General features: G+C 41.3%; 2 protein-coding genes across 2 annotated transcripts; one reads left to right on the top strand and one right to left on the bottom strand.

The window, feature by feature from the left end:
• Positions 1–316: 316 nt before the first annotated feature.
• Positions 317–8,449, bottom strand: LOC308331160 (SPRY domain-containing protein 7). The gene is made up of 5 exons (XM_080786388.1): positions 8,311–8,449; positions 6,768–6,884; positions 5,847–6,013; positions 4,437–4,539; positions 317–1,926 (listed from the first exon to the last, which is right to left on the bottom strand). Exons 1-5 carry the CDS (start codon positions 8,414–8,416, stop codon positions 1,829–1,831), a joined length of 591 nt encoding a protein of 196 aa, XP_080642514.1. The 5' UTR covers positions 8,417–8,449; the 3' UTR covers positions 317–1,828.
• A 601-nt stretch (positions 8,450–9,050) lies between these two features.
• Positions 9,051–11,639, top strand: trim13 (tripartite motif containing 13). Its single transcript, XM_080785675.1, has 2 exons — positions 9,051–9,454; positions 10,195–11,639. Exon 2 carries the CDS (start codon positions 10,203–10,205, stop codon positions 11,439–11,441), a length of 1,239 nt encoding a protein of 412 aa, XP_080641801.1. The 5' UTR covers positions 9,051–9,454; positions 10,195–10,202; the 3' UTR covers positions 11,442–11,639.
• The last annotated feature ends 565 nt before the right edge of the window (positions 11,640–12,204 follow it).

Below are 12,204 nucleotides of genomic sequence, written 5' to 3' on the forward strand. Positions count from 1 at the left end.
TAACGGATGATGACATAGCTATAACTGCGTAAGCAAGTCTATAATTTATCGTTCTGGCCGCGGTCGGACCACCATCTGAATGTATTTAAATTATTACCGGTAAAAAATAATATTCAAAATCTTTGAAAATAGCAGATGCATAAGGTTAAAGTGATTTTTTTTCTGATACATTATATTTAACTTGTTTTTCTGGGGACCCTTGGCCCTGTGGGTCTTTGCGAATTACTGATAGGCCTACTGATAAATTCTAAATGTGGAAAAACTGCTAAAAAAGACAATGCATTTGAAATGCAGCTCTCAAGAAAGACAAGGTTACTTCCAGACACACATTTTTAATAAGTCAACAGTAATATTAAGATTTGCTTATACATCAACATTATTAGTGCAAACAAAAACGCATTTGAAATATCAATTACAACTTTCTCACCTCAGTAGTGGAAATGCAAAGCCAATATAATAGATATAGAATAGAAATGTATATATCTCTGGTCAGAGAAAAATGTTCGCAAATGTTATTTTATTTTGAATAAATACCCCATACAAAAGACAAAAAAAAAATCATGTTGAAACAATTTTAGTAGGCTATATGGTGATTTAAAAAACAATTTAAATATTAGTGTCCAATATTAAAGCAAAAATTCACCGTGGTAACATTTACAATTTCAACTCAATACTGATACAAGTATAAAGGCTAGGCAAAATAAGCTTGGGCTTCAACCTAGACCTTTTCGGTGCCACCTCTTTGTATAACAAATCATTCATTCAACCTCTGATCCTAAAATATGATTTAAATCTCTGGACTTCTAGCCAACCTTACCAGTAATTGCAAACATCTAAAATAATTACTTAGACACATACAAACACATACAGTATGATGTGCCAGTTTAAAGCTGGTACAATAGTGAGTGACTGATTTGTCACAAGTCGACGCAGGCAATAAAAATGAAAGAAAATATACCCAAGCGAAATATAGATTTTAATCTATGAATCAAATACATATAAATAAATCTGGGTGAACCTGGCATTTACATTCAGATATTACCTCCCCAAATTAAATGGACAATAAGTATAAATCATGTCAATGATGAAAACATGGCTTCTGGTCCTGACAAATGGGAATATTCTTTACCATTGGACTCACAACACTTCCTGAAAGAGATAGCATACACATCTGAGAAAGCAGAAAACAGGAAGATTTCAATAGAACACGATTACTACTGCAAAACGGTAATAAGCGCAAACGTCACCATCTTTCTTCGGCCGACAGCCTTTCAGCCAATCAGATCTACCATTTTTTATCAAGGTTAACCTATAACTTCAACAGAGAGCAGCAGCAAAATGACTAATCAGTGGATAATAAGACTGAGACAATCAAAGGCAGACATAAAGACTTGATCCAATCAATGTCAAACTGGTCACGGTGATAAGAGGTTGTGTGTACTGCAGCGGTTCTCAATCTATTTGTGGATCGGGTCGGACTTTGGAAAATCTCAAAGTAGGTTGCCGTCCGTCGGCTGCTGTGTCAGATGATGGCGGGCGCATTCTCAGAGCATGTTTATTTATTTAATGATCAATCAATTGATTGTGTTCCGGATTGCATTAATATGCTTTAAAAGTTCCAATTCATCACAATGAAAAACTTTTTTTTCCAAGTTTTTAAAGAAATGTAAACATACCATAATCTCAGTTTTGCCAATTATTTGGGGGGCCCACTTGTAATAAATCCTCATGGGCCACAGGTTGAGAGTCGCTGGTGTAGTGCATGTGTGTGGGAGAGGAGGAGGAGGAGGAGGAAAATAAGCGGGAGGGAACTTAGGTGCTGCTCATATTAGAAGATTTGTTGTTCAAACAGGATCTTCTCAAAGCCTTGAGGAGCGGTGTGATAGAAGTCGCTAAATTGGCAGTCTAAGATGGCACTGTCGTCCACTAGAACGGAGAAAAAGAAAAGAATCGTGAACAAAGGTCAGAAACAGATCTCGGAATTTATGTAATAAATTAGATGTCATCATATAATTGTATGCAGTATTTATTCTCTAAAACATTCTAGAAAATGTATTAAACATATCAAACTCTTACAGAAAATGTAAAAAAGATCCATTATGAAGATCCAATTAAGCACAATATACTGCCTCTTGTTAATTGGTTAAATAACAAAATCAGTTCTCAGTAAGATTTTGATTTACAAACATAAGAATAAGAGTTCACTTTGAGTCAGTGAATGCAGAAATTTAAAAAAAAGCTTATTTTGCTTCTCAGTGTTTGATAGTACTCTAAACTAAATGATGTTAACGTGTACACAACATGCTTTTTATAACAACCCTTTAAAAAAAAAGAGGTTCTATATTCTGTAATAATTTTGATACAGTATTTGTTCAGTGACAGGATTGCCTGTCTTTTCGGTTTACTCTTTAGTAATCAGAAAATGCATTTTCAGGTTGAGATAAAAAATGATCCAAACGGGAAGAGAGAACTCATACAGGATAGAGTCCTGAAATGGGCCGTTGGGTGAGATTATATAAAAATCACAAAATAACTTAAGAATTGAGTGACTTGTGTCTATAGGCTATTTATGTAATCACGGGTAATAGGGCGGGCAACGGGTCCATTATTTGACGGGTGGGTCGGTCTGGATTGGATTTTTTAGACAATCAATAATGTGTTGGCTGAAAATGGCAACGAACTTACAAATATATTTTTAGTTTATTAGAGTTGGAGAGATTGGGATACCACCTGTTACTGAACAAACACTATAGCAATGATTACTATCAGAATATAGAGCTTGTGACTTTTTTTTCACAAAACCCCTTTTTATTATAACCAAGAATATGCTACTATTAATGGCTAAGAGCTGTCAGACAAGTATAACCTCCAATAGAACCATACAGCATAGCCTCTAGCCCATACTACTACCATTCTAATAGTTTTAACAAGTAATTTTCCCATCCTCCACTTCTCTTGCTGACAATTATGTCAGCATTACAAAGTCATTAATGTTTAAAAGTTAGTTTCGTTTCTCCAGTGACTTTTCCCTATGCCACTTTTGTAAATTTGCTGCCATCTAAAGGTTAAATAATCTCATGGACTAGGCTGGCCATGGTACATTTTGATGTCAGCATCCATGTATGTATAAAATGTATGTTTGTCATACATACATGATACATATGATTTAGTTAGTACTCAAGTTGGCAGTATTGGCAATACCATAACCATTGTGAAACTGGGGGTCCCTGGAACACAATTTGGGATGTGGGTTCGGTGGCCAAATACCCTTTCACATCCTTGACATGAAAACTGTGATTTAGAAGACAAATGTAGAATCTGCCTCATAATGGGTTAACCCATTTTGGGCGGTAACCCCTGCTTTTGGTGTTATAACCCTTCTAGACGGGAACCCCTCTTGGGGTTCTGTACAGTATTCATTTTTTTTAATATTTGATGCTGCTATATAAATATTTTAAGTTTTTCCAGAAAACTTAGGTCAGGTTTTCAAGGCATTTTTAGAATCGGCCTCAGTCCAAAGATGTCACAGGTGGGTTAATAGTAATACACATGAGTCATAATCAATGCAATGGGTAGAATAAAGGCACTAGAGTGCCAAGCAAATTAAGCCACCTTTAAACACGAGAACGGTCGCCAGAGAAAATGGTAAAGTCCCGTTGCATTTTTTGTTTACCCTTTACACTAGAACGCACACTTTATGAAAACGCTAAGTTGCTAGTTGACAGTAACGGGCTGCCAGATAGACCAGTCACCCATGTGCAAGAACAAGAACCAGGTAGCTCCCCCTTCACGCAACCCTATTCGAATGTTGCCGTTCTGTTCTTGTTTATTGCTTTGAAATGTTGTATTATGCGTATCTCGACGACACTGCAAACGAGGGTGATCTCAATGTCTTTTGAGAATAAATAAAGGTTTGAATGAATGAATGACGCTTCCAGTCCCAGAATACAATGAGTTGTGGCCATCTCTGCCTGCTTTCTACTAACCACATCGAGTGACACACAGGCTGACAGGCAGCCCAGAGGCATGCAGGCAGAGCGCGCCACGGGATGGTTATATTTTATACATTCATTAGGCTACGTAAACACTGCTGTCACAAGGCCTATCACAAGGCTTTTTATTTACATCATGGTTTTATATTCACCATCTCCGATCTACAACCTCGCAAAGCGTCACGCTGAGAGCTTGTAGATCGACTATTTTCGATGCGTGACCCGTTGAACGCTGATGTATGAATCCAGCTTCAGGCTCAAACACAGCTGGAGTGTGCAGCATATTTGTGTCACTGTTTACAGAACGTGTTGTTCATGATCGTATAAATTAGTTATTGTCATAGTTATCGTGCTCAATGTGAATGACACTTCAGGCCAATAATAAATAACCTACCTGTATCAATGAATAGAAATCGTCATTGAGGTGTTAACAGAATTACTTACCATATACTACTGGGAACACAGTGCCTCGGATCCCTGAAGCGGGACAATGCATGTTTTTCCCATTCAAATACAAATTCAGTTCCACATGATCATACGTGATACCCTTGAGAAAAACAGAACAAGGAAAACAAGATGATCACTTGATGCACTCTTAAAACATGACATCACTTCCATTAATCTTGCAATTATCAAATGATATAGTTGTCCAACCACCCTTTGGGCATTGTGTTCTCAAGTGATTCAATACATTTAGTTTATTGCATGTTTAATGTTAACGTTTAAGTTCTTTCTGGCCATCTGGATGGATGGACAAATAATACTTCAATGTCAATGGCTATGGCAAAGTACCATATCAGTATATATGCACCTGAATACATCTACAGTAGATACTTTTTAGCATAGAACCCATAAAGATGTTATGACTGAGTAATTAAAATATCAGTGAAGTTAAGTTACCACACACACTTATGATTTTCAAAAGTATATTATTTTTCAAAGGATCCCTGGCTAATAAGACAAATATACAGAGGAGTGGTCCGCACACAGTATTTGCTCCAACAGTGTTTATTGTGTTAAAACACCATTCTCAATCAGGACACAACGTTTCGGCCGTGAACGGCCTTCATCAGGTGATTGAGAATGGTGTTTTAAGTAACACAACACTGTTGGAGCAAAGACTGTGTGCGGACCACTCCTTCTCTGTATGTATGTACCTTTTGTCCAGCACCAGCAAAGAACTGGATGTGCGCTACCCACCTGCTTTTTAAACTAATAAGACAAATACTCCTTAATAAATGATAATTGTCCTCTATAATTCTAAATTCACACCTAACATATTTTATAAATAAGTCATCTTTCATTCAATAGGGACAATTCATCATTAAATGTGTGTGCTTTCGAGTGTGTGTGTGTGTGTGTGTGTGTGTGTGTGTGTGTGTGTGCGCGTGTGTGTGTCTGCGTCGTGAAGTCTGTGTTTACAGCGAGGCAGCTGTATGTATCCGTCACATGATGTCCCATGGCAAACACAGCTAATCCATAAACCACGTGTTGAATCAGCGACACATTGTGAAATTCAATTGTAGATCAGCTCGCCGATCTTCAAAGCCATGAGGGGAGACTTCTGCTTTGCCTCTTTCGAGGCCAACTGCCACTTACAGTATATGCGGCCAGTCTTGTGAGAATGCGGAAGATTGTTTATTTGATTTTAATTGTAACCTTAATTTTTATAGTTGAAATGTATTTGTTTGAATATTCAAAAGGAATATTCGAATATGGAATAATGTGTTGACAGCCTTACGTTACACAACTGGTTGGTGACCACCTGGAACACCCCGGGGGGTCCCCAGATAAGACACTATGTTGAAATCCACTGGTCTAGGATAAGCAGTGATATGCCGTTGCTGTACTCACCACAATGTCCCCCTCCTGAGGCAGGCTGTTTGCAGGTAGACGGTTCTTCTCCTCATTATTGTGATACACTGAACCATCGTGCCTCAGAACCAGGCTGTTTGTGTCTCTGCCCATTGGTACTTGATTAAGATTCACTTTCTGAGTGGCCACACCGATTCCCCATATACCTAGACACAGGGCACAAGAGGGAAAGATGTTGAATGTGACTGAGAAATCAGTTGTGTTCCATTTACAGCCAACAGTCAATGGCTAGGGCTGTCACGATCATGGACATTGTCCTTGATGATTGTCGTGCATTTGTTATTAATGGATTAATTGTGTTTTTGCCATTGCACATTGGAACATAAATAATAACTTCCGTTTGACTTTTAGGCCTGCAGGTATGACAGATAACTTAAATTAACTGATGAGATATTAATTGCAATCAGTCGATTATGTGACAGGCCTATCTATATCACACCGCGATGATGTCGCGCAACGCAAGCCTCTGAGGCCTCGTACACACATCGGACGAACATTCTTCTTCCTTCTGTGTTTCATGGCCGCCTCAATGCTTTTCCAATGGAAGTCACGTGGTTTGACTTCCATTGGAAAAGCATTTAGGTGTAACATGAAACACGGACGGAACAGAGCATGTTCGTTTGATTTGATGTGTATGAATGAGGCCTCAGCTCACAACAGAACAGTCACATCCGAGAGACATGATGTGTGACTTGATGTGAACTTTTATATCAGCTGTTTTCTGCGGGCAATACTGTTGCACAAAGAAGTATAAAATGTCTCCTAGAGTGCACGTCACTAGCTAACAGGTTGAATGAACTGAAACAAATAATTGGCCTATAGCCCTATTCAAAACATGAATAAGTGAACTTCAGGATGGGCTTGGGGAACAGAAATAGTAGATCAGCAGCTGTAGCTTACCAGTAGACTGGATCTTGAACTCAAAATAACTCTTATTCTGATGTAGCGGAGCATTGGCAAGACAACCCCCAGTGCCGCATATCCGACGTCCACTTTTGACAATAACAACATCTGTGCCTGAATGGGAGACAATCCAAATAATGTTGCAGAACTTCATAATTGGAAGCATGAAAAAGGGAAAAGAATGCCACTCAATAAACAATTTATTTAAAGTCTAACCATGTCACATACATTTACATTTAAAATCTGATCAAAGTTTAGACTTTACTCAAACTCTCCAAACTTAACACGGTCCATTATATTTAATTACACATGTGCTGCTTCCATCTGATAACAGATGAGGTGATCTTGCCTAACTTATGTTTTGTAACTGGAAATGCTATCTAATGGTGGCCTAGCCCCTCTCGGAACCCTCCATAAAGCTTTTATGAAATTTGGATGATCGCTTTATGTAGGGTTCCTCGACATTACAACATTTTCTAATGCAATTGTTGGAACGCGGATATAAACAAACTCCTCGTTTAGTCCGTCTGCGCGGTATTACTACATTTTTTCCTGTTATGGTTTTCGAATGTGCGAACTATAAGTACCTATACATACCTCTGAGAATATCTCCTGTGTCGCGGAAGCCGTTAAGTATTTTTAATCCATGTTTGATTAAAAATGTCGCTTTGATTTCCTCTTGTTTATTTACCGTTTATTGTACCGCCTCCCGATGTGCGGTTGGCTTTGCCGGCTAACGTCATAGCTATAGCACCACTAGCTAGCCAGATAGGCGGTACAATGAGGTGTCAATAAACAAGGTAGGAAGAAGCGACATTTTTAATCAAACATAGATTAAAAATACTTAACGGCTTCCGCGGCACAGGAGAATTCGCAGCGGTATTTATAGGTACTTATAGTTCACACATTCAGAATAACTCAAACAAACAGAAGCCCTCAAACGGCGCCGCAACGACGTATCCGACGTATTTATGTTTATTTCTGTTCGGTACCAGGTGGCACCCGACCGTGGAATAGGACCCAATGGGGTAAAGTCTACCAAATGCCAGAACTTTAGTACCATTTGGGTTCTGCTTGTGGGGCTAATGGTGGCCCAACCACTGTAACCATGAAGAAAACAAATGCAATATACTACTTGAATAAAAGCTAAGATGGAATAGGAAAAAAGGAGAAAATAGATAGTGTCTGTCTATTATGAATTATGGACGACCTCACCTGCAACAGACTACACATACAGTCTTCCGAGTGTGTGGTGGTCTAACTACAAGTTAGATGCGTTTCCTTTCCTTATTTGTTGTCTATACATTCTTCGCCCAATTAAGGGATGACGTTAGAGTAATATATTTCGCTGGGGGTGTTATGACATTTTATATTTTTACGCCAACTCAGCCGGTTAGGGTTAAGACTAGGGTAATTTTTCGACGCTAACAGGAGCTAGCGTTAGCAAGTAGTTACACCTACCAAACCAAGCACAGACTCATCTAGTTGACTGTCTGATTGACTCCACACAGTGTGAGATAGAGACAGCATAAATACTTACCCATGTGGTGTGTATCTAATTGAACGGTGGGCATTTCTTTGAGGGGTATGTGGCCCGAACCTCCATCTCCGCAGCAGCCTAGACAACACGTAAACATGGCAGCCATTTTTCTTTCTCTGAGAGGGCTGATGATGATGATGCTGCACACGACAACATCCGGAAACACTTAGCATAAAAACAACGCGCCACTCCAAAACAGCGACACCCTGCGGTCAATCTAAATGCTACCGACTAAAGTTAAACCCATCTACCCAACGCGCCCAATCACATTGCTTGCTAAGATAGGCAGTTTTGCTCCTGATGGCATGGAAACAAGGGAAGAAAATCAAGGTCAACATTTCTACACGTGACTAAGTAACTATTGGTTATCGACCCGTAATGTTACATAATCCCCCCGCAAACTGGGGCGGGGGCGAGTTTTTGGAAAGCGTTTAATAGTGTTTACCAAGGGAGGGCACAGTACACACTCAGCGTCCCTATGTGGATGATGCACATTCACAACGACAACGAACATCCTCCCCAAGTCCTCAAATGAGTTGTTTACTTGTTTTTGACTGACTGAAATGGGTAGTAGTGGGCAGTGGCTGGGTCAGCAATCAGCAATGATCTGAGACTGAAAGTGTCTTGGGTGTACTCTTCTTCACTTGCATCTTTTATTGTGTTTACCTTTAGCGAGTGAGTATCCGTGACCACGAGTATCCAAAAAGTCATAAGTGGGACGGGAAATGCTTGTTTGAATGTGTGATGATGATGATGATGATGATGATGATGGCAAAGTGGGAGCCTGTGGGACTACCAACCTAGTCGAGTCTCTTTGACGATGCAACGCTTTGCATAGCAACAGCCCCTCCCCCATCTAACTTGCAGGGATCCTCTGCTTTTGATGGCACTGGGATTAAAACGCAAACATGCCAAATGGTAAACAATAAACGAATTCATGAGTTCCAAGCATACAAACCACTCGTGCTGGCACGCACTGTTGTCTTCGCAACGTTTAAACCTGCATGGGAAATGAAGATGTAAAGTTTCATCCAAGCCCTCCCAGGCAGCACTGAAATGGTTAATTTTTCCCCGGAAAGGGCGAAGTCTGCACAGCAACAAGAAGCGCCATGATTGCGTTGCACTGTGCGCGTCTCAGCAGCTGGTGAGTGATTTTTTTGGTCCAGTAGTTGCATGTTACTATGCGCTTGCAAAATCTGTCACAGCATTCCTCACACCTTGCCAACAACTAGGACCAACAGTAACGCGAACTCGATTTGTCGGTAATTTGTCACATAGCTTTCTTGACTGCGGTGACACACCGTGTCGCTGGCGAGCCTCCTGCTTTTTTTCTTTCCCCCCCTTCTTCCCAAAGCAATGCAAAGCAAGACGATCCCAAACGCAATCTGTACCTTTTTAACATTGAGAAATAGACTATATAAACAGTCTGACGTGGTTTATAACGTAGGCTACAGCGCTTGATCGTGGTCTCTGAATACAGAGTCTGCAGTCAGTGGATGTCAGAAAGCAGGAGAGTATGCTACTGCTAGTCAGATCATGGAAAAAGGGAACGGCTTGCGGAGCTGACAACACATTTTCACCATGTATCCTTTTTTTGCGGTTATGGCGATGAATTTCGGTTCTGAAGAGAGCTGAACAAACCAATGGATCAGATCTGTATATCATCTGGGCTGCCTGCATGCTACATGATCGTGCGTAATTTGCCGTTATGTTTATTGCCCTTTTCCAAACGCGGTATAACGTCTCTCTTGGGTGGGTATACTATCGTGTGACAGTGACGGAGTGTTTGTTTTATGCCGTGGCAAGCAGCCGAACCTTAGCCTGTTATGTTTGATCTTTTTGCTGTTCAAAACTAACGTTTTCGCGCATCGATGTCTTTTACAGAATGTAACATGGAGCTTCTGGAAGAGGACCTGACATGCCCGATCTGCTGCTGTCTCTTCGACGACCCACGAGTTCTCCTGTGTTCACATAGTTTCTGCAAGAAATGCTTGGAAGGGATTTTGGAGGGGAGCAGAAGTCCAGCTTGGCGAACACCTTTCAAATGTCCCACCTGCCGCAAAGAGACGCCGCACAATGGCGCAAATAGCCTGCAGATTAATTATTCTCTTCGTGGAATAGTGGAGAAGTACAACAAAATCAGAGTTTTGCCAAGGATGTCATTTTGTAAACTGCACAGCGGTCAGCCACTTAATATATTCTGTGCCACAGACTTAAAACTCATCTGTGGGTTTTGTGCTACAACAGGTGACCATAAAGGACACACATTCTGTGCTCTGGAAGATGCATATGAACAAGAGAAAGCTGCCTTTGAGGAGCTATTCCAAGGGGTGGAGAGCTGGCATAACGCAGATATACTGTCGTGCCTGGAATCGCTGGAAGCCAGTAAGAAAAAGGCGCTTCAGTTGGTCTCTAGGGACGCAGAAAAAGTAAGAGATTACTTCGATAAACTAACCAGCGGCCTTGACCACAAAAAGAACGAGATTCTCTCCGATTTTGAGACGTTGAAATTGGTCGTTTTGCAAGCCTACGATCCGGAGATCAACAAACTGAGCGCTGCGCTGGAGGAGCAGAGCAGGGCGCTCAGCATCGCGGAGTCATTCAGGAATGTGTCCGACCCTCTCTGCTTTCTGGAGCGGATGCAGGAGTTCAGGGACAAGCTGCGGGTCGTCAGGGAAACCCCGCTGCCCTCTCGCACGGACTTGGACGTCGGCCCTCTGGTGCGCAACTTCGACGTTCAAAAATGGGACTCGCTCACGCTCCGAGAGGTGGACAAGATCTCCGTTCCCCACGAGAGCGGCGGGTACCGCGGCGCGACGACCCCGTGGCTCGGTGTCCTCAAGACCGTCATCGTGTTCGTGAGCATGTCCCTGCCGTCCCTGCTGCTCTTGCAGCCGGGCAACCTGACCGCGGCGTCCGGCTGCGTGTCCTCGCTGGCCGAAGCCTGCCTGACGGTCCTCTCCTCGCACCTCGCTGACGTTGGCCTCTATTGGCGAGAAGCGGTTGTCGCCAGCACATATTTGATGAGCGCGTGCCACGATTGTATCCTGAACCTAATACACACCACTGTCGATTTTATGGGCAGTTGGAAGTGGTTTAACTCAATCTATAACGCCGTAGAATTGCACTGAAGAGAGTTGTATATAGCTCTCTCGCCTTTCATGTTTCAAAGTGTAGATGATGCATTCCATATAGCCTAAGGCTTCCACCTATCCAGCGTGCAGGTATGGCATATAACCATATGCCTATAATTCATTTTCACTTTCATTTAGTAAGACAATGTAGATTTAATCCCTGTTACATAATATGTTGTATAATAAAATCTGTGAAATGTAGCCTATATGTCACTGTCTTTTATTCCAGCATGGTATAGCCTACTTACAGGCCTATAGATTCACAAATATAGGCCTCTATGCGCATGGAAATTGATGAATAGAATACTCCATGCTGTAAATGTTGATGCTTCGCTTTCCTGTATGGCGCGTCATCATCACTGGAGTGATGCTGCAACCTCTCCAAGGTTACCACCGTTGCATAATGGCCCGAGAGATGTTTTAGCAGCATAGCCATGACATGCAGACAACATATCATACACACACAGGGTAAATAGCAGCCGACTTGTTTGTTGCATGGATCATGGGACTGATTTATTTCCCCCGTCTCCCCCTATTATCCATGCACATTTGATGATTTCTTGAATCCTCGGCACGGGCAGATATAGGATTACCCCTTTTTCCTGCAATGTTACCCTCGGTTTAAAGGCAATTTAGGGTTGTACCAAATAGACCGAAATAGAGATTGTTAATGGCTTTATAATATTGATTGTATCCTGATTTTAAATACACCCGAAATCCCAGGAAGAGTCAGATTTTAAGCAATGACCGCACGTCATGC

Source organism: Protomyctophum bolini (genome assembly GCF_963924005.1).
Source record: "Protomyctophum bolini genome assembly, chromosome: 16".
Taxonomy (NCBI): domain Eukaryota; kingdom Metazoa; phylum Chordata; class Actinopteri; order Myctophiformes; family Myctophidae; genus Protomyctophum; species Protomyctophum bolini.